General features: G+C 37.7%; 2 protein-coding genes across 4 annotated transcripts in view; both read right to left on the bottom strand.

Annotated features, from left to right (window-relative positions):
* The window catches only part of VWA3A (von Willebrand factor A domain containing 3A), a 34,796-nt gene extending 17,959 nt beyond the window's left edge, over positions 1-16,837 (bottom strand). Inside the window, exons 1-19 of the mRNA XM_074840754.1 lie at positions 16,703-16,837; positions 15,842-15,924; positions 15,519-15,606; positions 14,764-14,888; positions 14,611-14,685; positions 13,284-13,338; positions 12,443-12,541; positions 11,316-11,422; positions 10,907-11,032; positions 9,481-9,589; positions 8,258-8,323; positions 7,666-7,791; positions 5,785-5,923; positions 5,596-5,699; positions 5,268-5,348; positions 4,110-4,204; positions 2,537-2,656; positions 1,597-1,671; positions 723-867 (exon numbers count right to left, since the gene is read on the bottom strand). Coding sequence (XP_074696855.1) covers positions 723-867; positions 1,597-1,671; positions 2,537-2,656; positions 4,110-4,204; positions 5,268-5,348; positions 5,596-5,699; positions 5,785-5,923; positions 7,666-7,791; positions 8,258-8,323; positions 9,481-9,589; positions 10,907-11,032; positions 11,316-11,422; positions 12,443-12,541; positions 13,284-13,338; positions 14,611-14,685; positions 14,764-14,888; positions 15,519-15,606; positions 15,842-15,906 — 1,800 coding nt within the window. The 5' untranslated portion in view covers positions 15,907-15,924; positions 16,703-16,837. The remainder of the gene's footprint in view (positions 1-722; positions 868-1,596; positions 1,672-2,536; positions 2,657-4,109; positions 4,205-5,267; positions 5,349-5,595; positions 5,700-5,784; positions 5,924-7,665; positions 7,792-8,257; positions 8,324-9,480; positions 9,590-10,906; positions 11,033-11,315; positions 11,423-12,442; positions 12,542-13,283; positions 13,339-14,610; positions 14,686-14,763; positions 14,889-15,518; positions 15,607-15,841; positions 15,925-16,702) is intronic.
* A 133-nt stretch (positions 16,838-16,970) lies between these two features.
* MOSMO (modulator of smoothened) overlaps positions 16,971-21,017 on the bottom strand; it is a 34,216-nt gene continuing 30,169 nt past the window's right edge. The window contains exon 3 of one of the 3 annotated variants that reach the window (XM_074840755.1): positions 16,971-20,909. In XM_074840755.1, coding sequence (XP_074696856.1) covers positions 20,725-20,909 — 185 coding nt within the window. In that variant the 3' untranslated portion in view covers positions 16,971-20,724. The remainder of the gene's footprint in view (positions 20,910-21,017) is intronic. The other 2 variants (XR_012625234.1, XR_012625235.1) reach the window with 2 other exon arrangements.

Below are 21,017 nucleotides of genomic sequence, written 5' to 3' on the forward strand. Positions count from 1 at the left end.
ACTTCAGGGTAGTCATGCACTGAGGCAAAGAAGTAGGGATGGAACTATCCATTTGGCTTTTTGCACGCATCCTTTGTTTTCTTGTTATCTGCATGGGCTTTTAATTATTTCTTAGGTTTGCCCAGAATTTCCAGAAGTTTGGTAACAAAAGCAAGAGAAACCCTGCTGTACACGCATGGTTACTCCAGTTGGATTACCATATGTACAGAAACTCCAGGCTGTGCACGTGGCTTAACAGCCACAGATCACATGCACTGCAAACGTATATCCAAGCAATGGATCACTGTTATTAAAGACAGGAGTTGTCTCTACATAGTGTACTATGGAGTTTCACTGTAAAATTATTCATGGCTTTGTTCCCACGAGTTATTAGGAAATTATATCATACAAAATCAGAATTGGTTTGTTCAGATTCAGAAATTTGTGGTGAAATGATGGCCAGAGCTGGAGTGGGAAAGGAATCTTAAAAACCCTTCTTGAATTTTCTATGATTCACACATTATTAATAATTGCTACCTCCAACACACAAATAACGATTGCAGAAATGGAACTTTGAGATCCTAACAGTTGTGCTGGCTTAGATATGTAATGGAGAAGTATTCTGCCAACAAGCTATGATGACTAGCCAAAAGAATAAATTAAAAAAAAGAGAGAAAAATAAAGTTGAGATTAATTCTGATAGGAACTTACAGAAGAGTTGCAAAGCCTGTGATGATACTTACTGCTTCCTGATCAGGTATTCCAGTAGTCAGCAGGTAAAGTCCTTGTGATTCATGTTTATCTTTGTCTTTGAAGTCTACTTCCACAGCTCTCCTTAGAGCACTCATGAAATTCCTACTCCCTTTGCACTGCAAGCTCAACACCCACCTGAAAAAAGATGTTTACAGTTCAAAGAATGAAGCAACAACAGCTTTTGTTTTGCTTAAAGAAATAAAGAGAACTAAGAATCTTAAATAACACTGCACTGGAGTCTAAAATTTTTGACAATGACAGAGAGCAAACCCAGGTTATATAATGACCCAAATTATTTGTTCTAGTTTCTGTACGGCCACCATGGTGAACTGGTTTTTAAGGTAAGATTCAGAGCATAGAGATGAAAGAATTACCTCTTAATGTTATGTGCAAAAATTGTAATATAGCAGAAGTTACAGAAATAAAAATAAAACTACAGAGGTATAATGAAACTGCTCAGGGTGTGACTTCACAAACAGAAACCTGGATTTGTGTCCAGCGTATGTGAGGAAAAATGTAGTTTAGTTTTCACATCCCAACTAATTTTGAAGCAGTTTTCAATTCTTCATGTAACCTGTGTGCTTCTTAGACAGACACTTCTGTATCTGTGTACATATATATTCTATATACATGTGAAATACAAAGTCACTGAGACATATTAAACTTTATAATGCTGTTTTCACAACAAAGCATCACAAACAATCAGTGTAGAATAGTTCATGGCAACCTATTTTTGTAATATGATAAACTTACCAAATTTCTAAATTGTTCACAATGCTGTTTAAATCTGTTCCTCTGTTTTATCTGTTTCATGGTACCTATGATCACTCAATTCAGATGTATGGGAAAGTTATTTGATCCTACCTCCAAGCATTTTGTAAGTTTTCTGGTTGTGAAGGAACCAGTTCCAGTTGCCAAGGCACAACGTCACTCCCAAATCTTTCACGGAAAGATAACAGCAATTAATTTTCAGATTATGCTATAGAACAAGCAAAAATATAGAATAAATTCACTGAAATAGAAAAACCTCATTTGGGGTATTATGGATGTAAAATTGACTGATGCTAACTATTTTCTATTTCAAATCATTTAATTATTCATATTTATCCATCACTCAGGTGTTGTCAGATTTTCAAGGTAGCGGGCCAGACTACATTTTTCTTTCCTGAACTGGATCTTAAGTGAGATGGTAAAAGTTCAGTGGAAGGATTGTGACAAAAAACCCCCAACGCTCAGATGCTGCCTGTATCTCTCTTATGAGGTAAGGGCTCTGTTCTCCCACCAAGTGTGGAACTCCACGAGCTTCTGTCGTTTGCTTTTACTTGCCAGACAGAAACCCACCCAGCTACTGTTCAGCAGCTGTGTCATACGTTTCTGACTACCAGTCTCGAGTACAGAATTTTAGTACTATTACATATTCAAAAGTATTGGAGTTACTGTAAAATTTGAAGGCCATTCTCAGTTACAGTACTTGAGAGACCAAAATCCTCTTCCAGTAAGTTTTTGACATGTGAATTAATACTGTTATGAACGATATGGCAGGATGAGAATTGGTTACAGGTACAATGCAATCAGTTCCAGTGAGCCTCACCCAAATCAGTCATTTTTAATTACTGATCTGGCCTCCATACATGTGATCCATGCGCTTATGCAATAACAATGAATCAGTGCTACTCTTGCAATTGCTTCATCATAGAACATTAAATACAATTACAAAATCTAAAATATATCCATTAGTAACTACAATCTCTCAGCATATTTCTTTCATTGCAATACGTTACAATTATTTTAGATAGTTGCTTACGCTATAATATTGAAGTAATCCTTATTTGACATTTGTTCCTCAAGTAAAAGTCGCAAACAATGCTGGATGTGGATGATGTACATAGAGTTTGTCACTGATATATCAACAAGTATAACCACCCTATATAAGAAATATATTATTCATTAAAAAAAACCCCTTATTTAATTACATATTATCACTGTACTCTAACTTGACAGGGAACGTATCTTCTAGCTATGTATCAAAATGTATAAACACCGAATCTATATTTTAAAAAAAAAATCTGCAAAACATAAGGTGAGATTTAAAAAAAAAAATAGTAACGATAGTAGAAAATTATATTTTTCTTAAGCTATGCAATTATCAGGGTACGGGCACATATAGTGCCATAATGGCTGTTGTACCCTAAACAGGTCCTCTTTCTTCTCTGTACTTGAATATCCAAAACACGCCTGAAACGTGTGGATGTTATCCAACAGGAAGAGTTGTTGGGCAGTTCACTGTCCCTTCCCCAGCCAGCATTTCAGGAATGTATGTAGTATTACTCCAAAGATAAATGGTGAGTTTTCTCCCAGTAAGTCAGTGACAGACTGGTTATTCAGGTATGGACTGACGTTATCTGTCACGTTACCTGTTTTGAGAAAAACTGTTAATGATGACCTTCTTCAGTACGGCCAGTATCAAGTCTTGCTTGCAGAGACAATGCAGGATGGTTACAGTTAATGGACAGGGGATATCTTAGGAGCAGTGGTTATGAAAAGAATCACAGATGTGATGGACAGTGGGACGCGAGTTCCCAACACAATACAGTGGCCAGAAGGGCTAATTCAATCCTTGATCAATGAAAATCTCTAGTAATAATGGTCTCAGCTATCTTCCTTTTTGTCTCAAACTTCATATTCAAGGTTTGTGAACAGGACAAAAAGAGCAATTGTGCACCTGACATTGGGTGGGAATCTCCGGTAAAGGCCTCACACACAATGTAAATAAACATCATTCTCAAATACATAATCAGATGAAGACCTCAAACTTCATGCAGGAAAAAAGATCTTAGGTTTTTGAGTATATCTGCACTGTCATTTGTCATCTGGCACTAGAATGCACTTCAAGTGGTGGAGGCAGGTGGTGGTTGGTAGGTTGAATCTCTTCTTCTGATAAGAACCCATTAGAGGCTGTGCAAGAAAAGCTCTGGGCATAAATACTAACAGCACAGGTTTGGAAAGCTGACTGTAAATGCTACCTTTGGCTAGAAACATCAGTTTTGTTTATGTGTGATTTAAGATAGAACATTCCCCAAAGCCTTACTTGCTAGATAACTCAAATTGAAAAATCTCATCCTGCCTTATGGAAATTGCAGTTTTGTGTTGACTGATGATCATCCAATTCAGTAAACTGACTGGACTGTTAAAAAAGCTGAATATCAATGTCTGTTTTCAAAAGTGGATTGCTTACACTGGTCAAATCTGCAACTGTTGTCTCTACATCTGACTATTCTCTGCCCTGTATTCCTTGGTGCTGACTTACACACAAAGCAAAGGCTGGCAAACTAGAACCATGACCAATACACAAAAAAAGGGCTATCAAAGTACGATACCTCCTTTCACAAACACTTCCCCATACTCTTCTGCTAGCAACAGACAGCCAGTCAATTCGTTTCTCATAGATTCTAACCATTTTAGCAAGGAGTTTCTATGGATAAAATATAGAAAATTTAAGTTAAAAATAAAAAGTTCAAGTAAGCCCTTTATTGCCAAATGTTTGATACAGAAATAACATGACAGCACAGTAATGAAAAAAGTAATGATTTTCATTCATTTTGACAGCAGCATTTCATTCTTAGTAAAGATAAGAGAATACAGTCCATGACAAAAACATACAATGATAAAAAACCAACAAAAAGTCTAAAGGTCTAAACTCTCCTCACATTTCCTCTTGCTAGCATGTCCCAAAATAGCAGTCAAGTACATTAAAAAGAAAAAAAAAAAAAGCTCACCTACCAGAGAAACTCATGTCACAGTATAATTTTTTAATCCCTTATTCAACCAGTCTTCTGGATTATTTGATAGTTTAAGATCAAATTTATCTCAGAATAATCCCTTGCCTTGACTCTCTTTCCTACACATCCGAGGGACTAGGCTGCTACAACAGGAAGAGGCTCTGGTTTGCTGCTGTTATGTGCCTTTGCACATACTTTCATATCACACAACATCTTTCAAGTCAACAATCATCCAAGCTTGCTCCTACACTACTTCCTAGAATGTTCCTGTTATGCCTTGAGTCTTTTCTGGTCTAGCCAGTAACAATTACACATTCTTCTTCATAAAACTTGTTTGACTTTAAAAGAAATAAAACAAAATACAATCCTTTTTTTTTTAAATGGTTAAACCAAGATGAAATGGGACAGTTCTGTTAAAGCAAGTGGGAGTACCCTATTGCATTGTATCCTTCCAACGTACAGACTAAAGGACTTACACATACATGGGTAGAATAATGTAAATACATTCTTACACACAGATCGCAAAATGCACGCTGCTGTATTTATGAGCAGCGCTGATGGACTCCTTCTCTTATTTAGCCTCCTTCCTCACTACCATAAGAATCTGGATCCCAAGTCTGACCAGATCACTGCAGACTTATACAGACAGCTGCCTGCACATGAATCCCTGCAGTACTTACGTATCAGGACAATTAATGTGGAATAATTAGATAGTAATCTAGCCTTGACAAGGCCCAATAACTACAGACAACTCACCTGATAGTTGTATAATACTGGCAGGTCAACGTGGATATTTTTCACAGTTCCATCATACCATTCAAACTGCATCATCGCTTTCTAGAAGGATAAGTAATACACTTATGTGTTTACAGAAGCCTATGTAAGCTCCACGAACATGGAATTCCTTCCTGAATCATTCTTAAGAATGGCGTAAGTATCTGATCTGAATCTATGACTTTAATTTCAGTTAAAGCCTGTAGAATTTCACTAACTTATAAAGTACTGATTTTAATTAGAAAAATGTAGCCCCAGAAAGAAAAGAAAAAAACCCAAACAACAACAAGAAAGGGTCCTTATCACTTACCTCATGTAGAGTTGATGACACTGTTTTTTTAAGAATAGGTACAAATCCTTCCACGGGAGAGAAGGCATTGGGAGCCAAAACTTGATAAAGGTTTAACTTTTTAGCTATAGCAAGGAACAAAGAAATTAAATAAAACAGATGCTCTTTAATTTATGTTTCATACCTGTTAAGCTCTTCTTTCTGTGCTACCTTTCAATCCATTTGTCTTTAACCAGTCTGTTGAGGTTTTGGCCAGGACGCATGGTGTTTGAATAACTAATGGTCCTTCATGCTTTGGAGGCTTTAGTAAGAAGTTGGAGGGTGCTGTACTTGCAAATTCTGTGGAAACCTAAAATGGATTTTAAGAAAAACTCTTGCAAGTTTTAGCTTTTTTTTTTTTACCCTCAATCCAAAATATCCAGCGTGGAATATTAGTTCTACTTATGTTCACCGAAGTGCTGGGATTTCAACAAGCAAAATACTGTGAAAATAGCTATCATTGGTCCTCCTAATAATGGGGCTTGGAGGACAATGTTCCATTAACTTCACTGTGTTTGCCACAATGTAAAAATGCACAGGGAAATTAAAACATCATGGTTATACACACTGGCATGAAAACAGCCAATCATTTCTCTAAGAAAAGTGAGTAGGAAAAATATCTTTGTTACACATAGATCGAATCTTGACTGCTTCATCTTCTACCTGCACCAAGTCAAATGAAACACATTCTGTCTTCATTCCTTCCAATGGAAACAAGTCAACAAAAATTCCTATGGGGCACTAGAATTCCTTTGTTTCAAAAAAAGGGTAAGAGACCTTTTTCTCTGAATGGACAGGAGTTTGGAAATATTTTTTCATACAGAAGGTTAGACTACTAAGTTTCTGAAATGACATGCTTTTATTTGGGGATATAGGACCTTCTAAGTAATTTCAGGGTGACTTCTGCTTTACATGTAGTCTACATGGTCCTTAGTAACTACGAGTTTGGAAGAGAGATGAAAGAATTCTATATATACGGAATATGGAGGATGAGGGGAAACAGAGTTAGAAATATTATTCACAAATGACCAGTTTGCCTCCTGTCTGGAACGTCTCAGGTCAGATGACCAGATACCCAAGGATACCCAATGGAAGCTTTCAGCTCCTCTTTCAGATCAGATTTGTCCACCTCACACAACTCTCTACAGTAGCTGTGACAGAGAACAGACTTTTGTTAACAAAAAAATTCCTCACAGATTTGTAAAACAGTGCTGCCAAATTTCTGGCATTAAAGTTGAGCAACCATATGTGAATTCAGCTACTTTATAAACTTCCAGGCCCCTAGAAAGTACAGAGATGAGAATAAGGCAGAAGCGATGCGTATTTCCACTTAAAACTATCTGCACAAGGTGAAAGACAGACATGAGTAAATAATCTCTCTACCAGCTCAAAACAGAACTAGAAATTATCGAACCATTCCATAGAAAAAAAAAGAAAAATCATAGGAGATTCTTTTTCTTCCTCATCCCTATTTCATCAAGATCACTTAAAAGTTACTTTATTGGAAAAAAGCCAAACAAGGTAAGAACCTCTGGTATGTCAGTCAAATAATGCATAAAACCAGAAACATTACCAGGACAATTGTTACAGACCAAACTGTGCCAGTAAGACAGGACCAATACAGATGTGTAACAGACAGACTGTAGCTTCCTAACTTCAACACTAGTAATGGATTATGATTTTGCAACTGATTTAAGTGTCCACCTTAAACACCTAGGATTAAGTATCTCTGTACTGTTGGAACTTCTTTTAAACGAACATGCATATGGTTAGGTCAGCAATTCTCTTAGATTTCCATTATGATCATGGTACAATGTTCTTTTCATCACGTTTGGATCAGTTTACAAAACTCACTGCGTTTTGGAGAATGTTTAGCAAAATCTCCTGGTTTTGGCCTTAATTTGCTCTTATAATGGATGGCCAAGATGTAATATTCAAAGTTCACTTATCAAAATACTTGATTAATCATATAATTTTTTTTTCATATTGTGAACACTAAAAAATTCTACCCCTGATACTTCAAAGCACATCTGAAAATGAAAAGATACATACATCTCTTATTCTACTAATAAGTGAGCCACCAATCCTTCTTTGAAAAGTCTGTTTGATGCTTTTGAGTAGGTTCTTAGCCTTCTGGGATTCCTGAAGTAGCAGTTGAACATCACTGCTATCAAAATTCTGTACATATAAAAACAAAGGGGGAAAAATAAGTTAACTACTATTCAAATACCAAATAAACACAGCTTTCTTACTTTGATGTGCATGCATCTATACAAGACTGCCTAGCATAGCAGAACTGAGTGTAAATGTATCTAATGCACTGCATGTAAGTTATGAATCATTTTATAAATGAGGTATAATTTTATTACTTTGAATCAGTCTACAGTAAGCCACTGCTTTCATCCTACTCATCATATTTAAGTCAGTAATATCTGCAAAATTTATTGTGCTTTTAGGAAAGCATCTTCAGTTGCAAAAAGAATTAAACACAGGTTTATTGACCACATCCTCAGTACTTCTATAACAGAGACTTTCAGCACCAGGTCTTGCTATAAACTTCTCAGATGATAACCAGTTTACCTTCTAGAAGTGAAGAGTCATCAAAAAGAGAGAAAAATGCATTGCCTCTCTAGCTGTCACCTACCTCTCCCTTTGAAGAGTAGCAATGATAACAGCCTCTTACAGCTTCTGCAAGGTTCTTTAGAACTGCCTACATATATAAATAGGAAGAAAAATAGTTACTTTGATTTAGTAGTCTCTTTTGATAACATGGGTTCTTTCTATTCAAATCTCAATTAGAGACAAAGAAAGAATCTTTGAGGTACATGTAGTGAGAAAGTCAAAGTAATTGTTTCCATTGTTTTCTTAACAGTCTTATTTTAATATGGCTGAAAAACTAACTCAGTAGTAATACACAAAATAGGCAGTAAGCTTCAAATCCATTCACCTTGTGTTAAAATGCCAGTCACTTTCTGCTCCTTTGAAGGCAGGATTGTGCTAGTCAAATCAAAGGCATATCACTGAAGTCTACAAGTATTAGGCTATCCTTCCCCAGCCCACAATTACCTCTTAACCCCCTTGCTGCTTTTTTCACCTCTCCCATCTCCTCTCCTACCATCTACCACTGCAATCCTTTTTCCCACAACTACAATATCCTTACCACATCCAATCTTCTCTTACCAGGATTTCAACTGTCTCCTCCCTGCCACTTAAGTCACTACATGCCTTAGGGATAAGCTTAAACAAGCAATCAACACCTAAAACCGTTTCCACGCAGAAGTTAATCAAAAGTAACTGCTTATCCTTCTGTTCTCCTCTTCCTTCAGGCAGTCACTGCTAACATCCAAACCACTGTTCACGATCAACACTATTTGAGCAAGGCTGCTAGGTCTTGCATTGATGCTACTCCATACAAAAATATTCCTATCCCAGAGACTGCCATACTCAGATGATCTCATTCCCAAGTCCCCGTCTTTCTCCTGTGATCCCTCTCACTACCCACTCATCCTTACTGCAATATCACCTACCTGAAGTCCCCTAATTTTCTGCTTTCACCTGCAAAAGAGCTCTTAGATTCTTCTGTAAACACACAAGATGATTATCTGGAAATAATTGTTTCCCTTCAGCTGCCAAGCTTGTCAACATCACTTGGTTGCCACTTCTGGCTTTGGTATGAACCAAGATAAATGCTCCAAACAATTTTTTTTCACGTGTGCAAATCTGCTCTAAAGAAAATACAACTTTAGATCAAGAACTCTTTAATGAGTAAGTTAGCTTTCCCACAAGTTTATGGGAGAAGACATTGCAGCTGAATAGGAAACAAATGACAAGACACTTAAGGAAGTAAGTATTAACAACATTACTTACAAGAGAAGCAGGATTGCTGCAATCATATGTAACAGCATGAGTCTGCAGTTTTCTCCCCAGCATACACTGCTGAGCATAGTCAGACAATATTTCCAAAGACTGATCAGGGCTGATAAATAAATAAATAAATAAGAGGGAAAAAAGATATTAACAATGGCAGTATTCAAATGGGGGAAGAAGGCCATATTGAAGAAGACAGGGAAGAAAACTAAGTGGGAAAGAAATAACAAATCATGGGAATCCAGTCATTTATCATAACTTGACCTCCTGTTCCTCTTTCAACAGTTACTTGAGGTACCACTACTGGGGTTTTGTTCTGTCCTGAAAACCTGAACGATAATAAAAGCACTAAGATTCTATTCCAGTTCATAACAGCTTATAGATTAAATGTTCTAAACTATTCCTTGCTAGCCCTGGAAGCTAAAAATCAGGATCTGTGGTTTTGCCTCCTGTGACAAACTGCGACAGAAACAATTTCAACTAAAATCTTCAACTGTGTGTAAGGATGTCCATTATCTTCCATAGGCATGAAAGAAAGTAAAACTTTGCTTTGTGTTTAGAATTTAGTGACCCACACAGGTTTAATTCCCTGAGTTCTGATGGTTCTTCATGGCTAGTAAAAGCCTTTCCTTCCAGCTACACTTCTGCCAGGGACAGAAATTAAGGAAGTTTTCACTTCCACATACTAAAAACTTTTGCTTTCTGTTCAAAGCAGAGCTAAGCAAAACTTGGAACCTTTTAACTGAACATTGTGTGTCCAGTACAATAGGTGAAATGTTATCTCAACCACCCTAAATATCAAGCTTGCCAAGCTTATGCCATCCCTTTTTTGCACATTTAAAATAAATATAATGAATAAATTAGGAGTAGGGTAACACTCCCAGAATCCTTACTGTGGTCTTTTTCTTGTAATCCTGACTACTGCAAGTTTTCAAATTACGACATCAGAACTGCAGAATTTAAGTTCATAATTTATCTAATCTCAGCCTGGTTTCATTTATTTAATCAGAAATTTTAAGTTTTCCATCAGGACCAAGATCACAGACAGAAGACTATCTTTGAATGCTTAAAGCTATTTTACAGCAAAATCTAGCTCATCATCTAATCTTCCCAGAGGTGTGGACCTTTTCAGTGACATCCTTAATGATGCTGAAGGATTTTTATTGATGTAGCATTAGAGCTAGCAGACTCTCAATGGATTACTGCGATAACTGATCTGCAAAGGAAAAACGTAGCTTCCTATCAGAAAAGAGAAGATTTAAAAATATTTTAAAAAGGGAAGAAATAATGGAAATCAGTGCTATGAACTAAAAATATATAAAACCTGGATCTTAAGTTTTCTATTTATTTTTGTATCAAGTTCAGATTCTTGTACCAATTCTGTATGTAAGTTAAAGCTGGTTGTTACAACAGATAACAGATTTACCAGCTTCCTACAATAAGAACCAGAGAATTCAGTTCTTTCACCATAAGGACATGTTTTAAGGCTTTCAGCAAATTGCAGCCTTGACCAGGTTCCAGCTGTTGTATCCACTGTCTTGCTTCATGTAGCCTAGGGATAAAAAAAAGGAATAGGTACACTTAACATGCAGGTGCTAAATGAGATAGATCATGAAGATTACTACAAACTGCAGAAGCTGCTAAGATATTTTATGCATAAGCAACCAGCTTGAAATCACTGACTGCACTTAAAATTAATTGGGTTTTTTCCCCTCTTACAAATCACTGCAGGCACAAGATGAAAAACACTATTTATTATCTACAAGAGATTGCTCTAATTAAGTGGAGACCTTGTTTGAAACACCTTTATTTTTCAGAGAAATGAACTTACTTACACATGAACATTGATGTTTTTTGGACTCTCCCACAGAGGTGAAATTTCTGTACTGAATGAGAGGCAGTACAATTGCTTCTTATAACATAGCTGTTCATCTATTAAGGACTATAAACAAAAAATTATTAATGCATTACTATCCATGCTGCTTCTAGACAGGTTATTATGTAAACAACAAAAAAATAGTAATTTCCTAACAATAGTTGACAGCAATATTTTCAGCTATCACAGAGAAAAGCTTCCACGAAAAAGTCATACAGAGGGAAAACCTGCAAACCTATGGTAATGCAGCCAATTTGTTAATAGGCCAGGAGGCAGGGAGTATCTGTTGTACTGGTATGAGCTTTTCTCTTCAGTTGTTGAGCACACAAAACAACATACTGATCTAGAATGGGCATATTCACCCATCAAGCAATTACTAAAAGATGTTTAATACATATTCATTAATAGTTCAGGTATTAAGGCTAAGCCAACCAGACTACATGGAACTTGAGTTTTCTTGAAGTAGTTTTTTTTTTTAAATGCACAAACGAAAAATGCAGATAATATAAATAAAATTTAAATAATTCCTGAATGCAGGAAATGAAATTGTACAAAGTTTCAAAGTTAGACAGTAAAACAGTCACATTATGTCTTCCTTCCTTACCAAAAAATCTTATAAAAATACAGAGCACAATAAATGACAAGTTTCTTTGGGGACTTGAGGAAGTGATTAATTCACCAAGGTTCTGACCGAAATTGTGAAGTGTGCCTTGTTGTGACAAAACATAAAGGCATAAGGAAACTATAAATAGCTCTATGTAGAACTTGGTTCTAGCTCTTACATCTGTTTCTGTTAGTCAAGTTTATTCCATAGAGAATGCAGGTACAAGAATTGAGAAACTTCTAAATATTAATACAAAAGGTATTATTATTAGGATACATACTGGAGTTCGTTTGCATTTAGACATTAACAAAGACTACATTTTCAAAGACATTTAAAACATACTTTACTACAACAGAAAACTTCTATTGTATTGTATATTATGAATTTAAGCAGATCTTTTTCTACCTAGTTCCTGGCTTGTAGTTACACAAAAGCTTGATTAGTATGCTACAATTGCCAAAGTCTGCTTTATTCTTACTTACCAAAAGGTCCTTCTGAAAACCCCGTAGTCTAGGTCCATGACTCATACTGGACACATCAACCACAAGTCCGACTTTGGTTCCTTTTATGAGGCCAAACACCTTAAAAGAGAAAAGTCATTGTAAATACTATGCTTATCTAAAGTTTAAAAATGTTACAGTTTATTCTGTACAATGTCATTTTTAAATCAAGTATTAGGTATTTATTTTCACTTTAAGCTTTTTAGCATAAAAATGACACAGTGACAAAGCCAAGAAAAAAAAAAAAGAGAATCACCAGTTTATATTTACCAGTGAGTCATACTTGCTCCTTGCCAAGACAACCTAGTCATTATTTGAGAGGATAAAAAAATAACTTTGTCTACAGCATCTCCTTCAGGTTAAATCAAGCAACTTAGTGGAAGCTACATTTTGAAATGCTGCTTCTTTCTCTATCCCCTTCAAGAGCGAGCTATGTCTCTTTCCCATTCCTGAGCGTTAGCACTGCTAGGGCACAACAAGTGATTAACCAGCTGTGCAAGAGAGGGTACAATAGACAAGACAGCTCCACTCCAGTCTGAGAGTCTGCTGCTCAGCACTGTCTGCTCCCGTTTAAATCACACTGAGAGGTCCTGATGATTAAGCTTGCCAAGAGCAAGAAAAAAGCTAGATCTAGAAAGCAGAAAACTGCATACCAATGAAAAGATCAAGAAAATCCATTGTGCACATGATGTGTAACTCACAGTAAATAAACAAAATACATAAGCTTTCTGGAAGCCACTTTTCAATAGCATTCAAAAGTTAATTTATTCTTTAATGCTGTACACAGTTCCATTCTAAAAATATACTGCAAAGTTAAAGTTACCTTTCTGCTGTCCTGCAACAGCCATTGAATTCGCTGCTGGTAAAGTTCAATCACTCTGACAAAAGGCATAGCACACATTTAGCTCAGGCATTCTCTTGCATTGGGTATCAATGTAACATTCAACCATTTGTCTTCATCACATGCTTTTTCTTGCAGATGCAAAATCACCTTTTAAAAATACTGTTTTCAGTGTTCTCATACAACTGATTGGTTGCAGGGCTAACCATTTAAATATTCCTTTCCCTAAAGCTGTTTGACTGATTAGATATGTAGCTGTCTGAAAAACTGGATCACTGAAATGTCTTCTGATCAGTTGCTGGCTATTTTGTTCAGAGATAGGAGAGGGGTATTCACCACGTGTATGTGTGAACAGAAGCTTGGGCAAAACTGAATTTAGTTCATTACACATAGGTTATTGTCAGATGTACTTAACACAAACTGCATCGTTGCTTAAGACACTCATGAAATCCAACCTTGTGATTGAAAGGCCACACACTCACTGAAGTGCTGGACTAACTGCAGCGCAACTTTCAAAAATTTCATTGCAAAATAGGTATAACCTGAGGTAAAACAAAGTTCTTTCTCTCCTCCAAAACTGTTTTACTTCAATTTATTTTTAATACCATATGCCTAGATTTACAGTTTCGCAAACAGAACGTTTAAATCAACGTTTCAAATGGTGAAAAACTTTTGGCTTTTCCAAAACACAAAAGCTACTTCTTTTTTAAACCAGATTTGCAGATGGTTTGCTTAGATGGCACAGGGCCTAAGTACTGAAGGAGGACCTTCTGAAGATTCTGGGTCTTCATGACTGACATAGGGAGGTATGCTGAAGTAGTGGCACTCCTAGGAACAGTCTAACAAGTATTGTGAAGACCAGCAAAAACATTATGATTACTCTACAGCTTATTGAACCTATTGTTTACCTCAATTTAAGCTCCCTTGACTTTATACATCTAAAATTCACTTACAAAACTTTTAACTTCCATATATCATGACTAAATCTGTGACCTGAAACTAATCCAAGTTACAGTAAACATAACCCACAAATACGCAGTATTACCTGTGCACTAGCTGCCTTTCTAAAATGAGCTGCTTCAGTTCCAAACCTGGCTGATACCAATCTTCATTAAAAAAATAAAACCCCTCAGCTGTAGTGACACATAATTATCACCTGCCCTAAATCTCAGCAGAAAGGATTTAATGCTGAGATACTCTCAAATTCTCAGAGATAGCAAATTAAGATTTAAGGCAGTACCTGTAATCATGGGGGATGGGGATATAGAATCAATTATGCATCAGAATCATAAACAAGATGGATACTTACTCAGAAAGTCTGGACTCAAAATTGTTAACAGTCTCTTGTGTAAACTCTATCTCTTCAACATCGTTTCTTGAATTCCTGGAACACTATGCATAATTAGCATCAGAGATGCACACAAATTAGGACTGACTAAAGAAAGGGCAGTGTTGCACTTACAAAATAATACTGCCTCCATTTAGCAGATGCTCTAACGTTAATTGCAAGGATTCTAAACTGTAGTTTCTTAGCCATTCTTCTGTGGATTGCACCTTTTTAGACTGTATTTTCTTCATTTGCACTCTCTATAGATCAAATAAGAAAAAATTAAATGCAGCATGAAAAATTAAATGTGCTGTTCAAATGTGACAAAAATGTAAGTCCTAAGGATAGCTGCTGGTAGGCAGTGCATATCCAAGAACAACATAATTTTAGGTACTGGCATACTCTTTTGGATGTGGGATGCAAAGGAAAAGAAGGTTTCAGAACACTCTCAGATTGTGAGCTAAAGTAAGGGGAAGGAGAGCTTAGTTTGGAGGAGATGGGAAGGAAGACCAGAAATAGGAGAGTTTAAAAGAAATACCCCAGTGATTTACCAGAGAGGAAGAAAAACTAAGCATCTCCAAAATCCACCTCACAGTGTTTGAAAGGGTATATACTGTCTTCTGCTTTTCTAAATAAAAACGCAGTATCAACAGTTGATCTACCTTTATTGTTTTGCCTGATTTGTTCACAGACTGATTTATTTCTGCAGAGAAACTATATGTAATTTCATGACTTTGGTGAAGTATTTATGAAGAAACATATCAGTTGTCTATCAGTTTAATTATTCCCCACTCTGCATTTGTAGTGGGTATGTGTTACTTTTCTAGTTGCTCCATTTAGCAGGAAAACTTGCCTACCAGCAGATCTTGTGTCTTATTGATATGTGTTACCAGCAATCCATTATCTGGTCCTAGATGAGACATAGGAAAATCTTGCCATGGTGGTTGATCACCCTGTAGACTGGATTTTGTGGTCACCCTAAAAGACAATGAATTTCATGGGATAACTTCATTACCCATAGTATTCCTGTATTGTCATAAAGTCTTCACAAGTTTTTTCTGTAGGAACTGTTTTACATTTTGACATTTGTTTACACGTTCCATTTGATAATACGACAAATGTTTCCACAGGACATAGTACATTGCTTACATGAGCTACAGTTATTTGTATCTACATATGAAGTCCCAACAAGATTTTGTAACAGTATCCTCACCCAACTTTTTCCAAAAACTGATCGTTGTCCAACAACTGTGCCATATTCCTGATGTGTGTATCCATTAGATGAATAGACTTAACCTTGTTAAAAAAAGCAAAAAGACAAAGTATTAGAGTAAAAAGCTTAAATCCTCAGGAATATACACTATAAAAAAATTATTAATACTGTCAGCAACTTCTATGATAAGTACACCACATGTGGGACAACAGCAAATTAAAAAACAGCTGCAAAAAGGAGTTACAATTATCCATCTACAGAAAACACCTTTAAGAACTATTCTGCAAGAGCTATTTGTCAGGGGACTTGATGCAGTTATTGTGTGTATAGACTGGCTACACAGCTCAACCAGAAAAGAAGATTAACCAAAGCAAAACCCCGAGCTCTACGGGCGAGTGCGAGCCCCGGCGGGGGCAAGGGGGCCAGCAGCTGGCACAGCCGGGCTGCGAGCTGCGGGGATGGAGGCACGTAGGTGAGCTGCCCCTCGGGTTTAGGCGCTGTAAAACCAGAGCAAAAACGATGATAAAATCCTGCTTTGCACTTCGCTGGGCTCGGCCGCCTCACTCCGGCCCCAGCCACCCCTGCCCTCCGCTCACCAGCGGGTGTCCGAGCAGCCCTCGGCCCGCGCCCTCCCGTCCCCTCACCTCAGGGGGCAGAGGCCCCTCAGCCCCACCGACCCCGCGCCCTCCCGTCCCCAGAGACTCACCTCACCGGGGAAAGGGCTCCCCTGTCCCCGGCCTCCCTCCCTCCCTCCCCCGCAGCCTGGGCACGTCCCGAAAGCCCGAGCGGCCACCGCGCCAGTGAGAGGGACCCTCTGAGCCCCCTCAGCATCGCCAGGCCGCGGCACCTCCCGGCACTCACCCGGCCCTTCCGCCGTGCGGAGCCCGGGGCAGCCCAGCCCCACGTCCCCCTCGGCGCGGCAGGGCCCGGAGCAGCCCAGCCCCAAGTCCCGCCGTGTTACGGCGTTGCCGGTGGAGACGGGCCGGCCCCAGCTGCCGCCGGCGGGAGGAGCCGTGCCGCTTCCCGGCGGCGGAGGGCGGGAAGCGCGGGCGGGGACCCCGCCGGGGCTGAGGAGACACCCGGGCCAGGGGAGGGGGCGGTTCCAGTCAGCGCAGCCGAGGCCAGTCGCTTTAGTAGACAATTTATTTTGATAAACTTGCTCAATAACAAAAATACAAGTGAAGAAAATTATGTTCATTTTATACAGTTTGTATTAACATTTGTTCGGAAATCATTAATCGAAAAATGTTCTAACCAATTAGAAAACAATCCTCAGTAAAGGCCGGGGCGGGGGACGCAGACGGTCAGGCCTCGAGCGGGGAGCGACGCGACGCCCAGGCAGGACAACCCGCTTGCAGACACCCTTTCCTTCATTATTTTCATCCTTCACAACGGTTTTAAAGGACAGCTTTCATTTTTTGTGTGTGTGTGTTGGGGCAAACAGTAATCTACAGTTGTGTTCTGAAGTGGTTAAACAACGGCTCTGAAACACAGGTATGACAGGAGGGCCCTAATCTGGCGGCTTTCGTTCAGCCAGAGGGCCGGCTCAGGTGGTGCTGCACACTACCAGCGTCTTCAGGAAACTGGTATCACTTGCCAGCAAGATTAACAACGGAAAACGATGTTAAATGGTGAGACTGGTGCGTTCAGGGAAGCACATCCTCTCCAGGTCTAAGACAAACGGCTTCCAGGCAATTATTTCAGCTGAGCTCAACGATAAGATTTATACAGCCAAATTAACTAGCTTTTCTTCTGAAGGTATTTTAAAGTTTCCAATCTTACATTTTGTTAGCCAAATAAATGACAAAGCGTGCCATTATGATGGGACATCAAACCCTTTGGGGAATTTTGAAGCAAAAGACTAAATAATCCCTAGTGACGCATGAAATGAGCTGTCCTTTGAAAAGTTAAATACAATGGCTGGCAGAATCAGAAAAGTTTATGTAAACACTCAACACAAATATGGGATCACCTTTGGAGAAGATTCGTATGGAAACATTTGCTTTTCATGAACTGAAAAAGTCTACAGATGTTTAGGCATGTTCAATGCGAACTTCCTGTAGTTTAAAACAAAACCTTGTGCAAATAAAACCTATAAATAGTCTTCAGCAGATTTTACAGTGATGCTCTTAGGTATGAAAAGAATGCACACAACTTTAAAACAAAAGTAACAGACATAAATTTGACAAATGATTGCACCATAAAACAGTGTTTTATATACAGTTTACAAGATATGATTTTCTGCTATAAATTAATACTGTACTATATAGTACTTAGTGACCTTATTAAAAGCAACTGTTGACAGCTGTCTCTTCAATTACTGGGTGGGTTTTTTTTAAGTGCAGATGGCTGCATCTATTTCTGGACTTAAAATGCTCAAATATTTAATCAAACAATCTGCTAGTTAAATCTCCGCTATCATTTACTAATGCAGAGCAATAGCACTGGCAAATCAGATAAATTTCCAGCCAGCTAGCCACAGTCTGGGTATGATCTAAGATAAGTGTTTATATTTTTTAATGAAATGATGATTCATTTAATCTAAGCCTAAATTCACTGTATACCTGATGTTACCATAACAGAAATAAGTAAGCTGGGGCGTAAGAAATCTTAGTGGCTGAGAAATCTGTGTTCCAGTTACAAAAATCTCCTAGAACTATTTACAACGGTGACTTTTCTGAAATAGAGAAGAGCGCTTTTTTCCAACATAATTTATGATCTAAGTTTTAGCAATACTTCAGCTTCGGATGCAGCAGTGATATCACCACAAATTTAGACACACATCCAGCAGCTGAACCCTGCATTTCATCTCCATCAACATCACTGGGGACCTCAAACTACCCATGCAGATGAAGGCTTAAATTAGGAACCAAATCATACTTATACCGTTACTTCCAAGTAGGTGTCTAGCTGTATTGACAGGTTGGATACTTCAGAAAAATTTAGTGTTTATAAACATTCCCTTCTACCTGTGAGTGAGCTGACTGGAAAAAAAGTCACTTATAGACCATTCCAGTGACAAATTTGTTCAAAAATGTCAAAAGAAAAACCACTTAATTCAGCAGATAACCTTTTCGTATTAAAATACCTTGGGAGGGGGAGAGGGAAGAGGTGGAGGAGGAGGAAGACAGGAACCCGCTAGGGTCTGAATGGCACAGAGTTAAAAGAATTGTGCAAATTGTCTTATTTTCAAACACTGAAGCTTATGTGATAAGTGATTATTTTGGAAACTGCTGATTATATTTTAACAACCACCTCATTCTAAAATACACTAACATTTTAGAAAAATGGCTATTTAGCAATGCAGTTCTTCTAAAAAGCTCAATGAAACAGCACTTGAAACGTACAATTTTTTTTGTTTTCATAATGAATCTCAGGTAAACCACGTATTAACTGGAAAATAAATACTGACAGTGCAGGCAGCTTTCCTGGGACACTGAACTGTACTTTCTGCAAGGTTAGGTTGAGTATTGAGTTATGATGTCTATGGATTCAAAGGTTTATCCTTGTGTTGAAAAATAAAACTACCTTTAGTGAGGAATATTTACTCCAAATTTGGGTGGCCCTTAAATCCACACTTAAAATAACAACTTTAGTAAACAATACACGTATTATTTAAACTATAATTTAAACTATATTGCTAATTTTTTTGGTAAAGATGAATTAATACTCAAATGAAAACAAGTTCATCCATCTTTGCAGTGGAATAGTGTTTGCATTACTTTAAACATTGCATTTTACATGTGCTAGAGAAACGCTTATCAATGGTAAAATGCTGTGCTTGAACAAGTATGAATGCTAATGTAACAATGCAGTAGAAAAAGAGACTTTCTGTACAACAGTTGCTAATAATTTAAATAGTGTCAGTTTCCCAAAATTAGGATTTTAACTTTAAGGTATGACATGATCTCACCTTCTACCCTCATATACAAATAAATTACCATAAAAAGAATTTTAGCTTAACTTAAAATTGCACCTAAAAAGGCATGGGATCGTTTGTACCTATTACAAAAACTGTTAAAATCAAGGGCTGCTACAAAGAATGAGGTAAACTGAAGACTCTCAGCTATGTGGCCTTCAGAGAAATGGCTTTTTTCTATTGAGTTCTAGTTTTGCACACCACAGTGTTTTGCTAGCAAAGCGTTCTGAGTTCTTTTCCAGGAACCATTTGTGTGTATATACATATATATACATATATGTGTATATACACACACACACATACACACACACTGTATACTGCATCAGCAAAATATATATATATTTATATATATATTTATATAAATATAAGGAAGAAATCCCCCTCTAAAATGTTCCTTAGTGTTTTTCTAGAGCTTATGGGGGAGGAGGGGATGTATGTCTTCTTGCTGTTACATACATTTAGAGAACATGTTTTGATCTATTGGCTTCTTGGTGCAGTAATGCAAGATTGATCCACGTTGGTGCCAAAGGCTTTGCTCATCAGAAGGAAGATGTAAAATACTAATCTCCTAAACAGCGAGGCCAGCCTCACTTGAATTCCTCTGCAACCCTCTGGTCTACCACAAAGTTCATAAATACTTTGACTTCCAAATCATTAGACGTTAAAAACAGGAACAGTACAGTAACATGGGGCATTATGCTTCTCAGTGTAAAGCATTCTTCACTAGTTCCTATCACAGTGCAGACCTGACTGCATTAAATATGCTCAGGAGATTAGTCAATGTTGTCTGTATTTGGTTATGGGAAAGGCTCTCCTTTTTTTTATCCAAAGTGCATAGTGAGAACAAGTCAAAGCATTCTTCTTTTCAGTAAGTGTTCGATAGTCTGATCTAGGCATCCTCCTGAGAATGCAATTCTGATCTCTTGCTCTTTTCCAAAATAAAGTCCTGAAGTTCAGACATTCATCAGCCAGGTAAACAAACTTTGCCAGCAAATAGAAGTCCCACTATTGTAAAGAAAATGGATAAGACAAACAGTACATATGAAGACCCAACCACTGTGTTATTGGGTAATTTATATGGTTGACCTCCAACTTCATTGATGTAAAATCCTATTGGAAATATTAGGGCTGCCATACAGAATAGAATCACTGCAAAAGAAAGAGAAAAGAAAAAATGGTCACTGCTGTGTTAAAGTCAAAATATTTACCAGTTCATAGAGCAGTCCAGAAAAGCAAGCAAAGCATTCTGGCCAAACT

Source organism: Strix aluco, chromosome 15 (genome assembly GCF_031877795.1).
Source record: "Strix aluco isolate bStrAlu1 chromosome 15, bStrAlu1.hap1, whole genome shotgun sequence".
Lineage (NCBI taxonomy): Eukaryota > Metazoa > Chordata > Aves > Strigiformes > Strigidae > Strix > Strix aluco.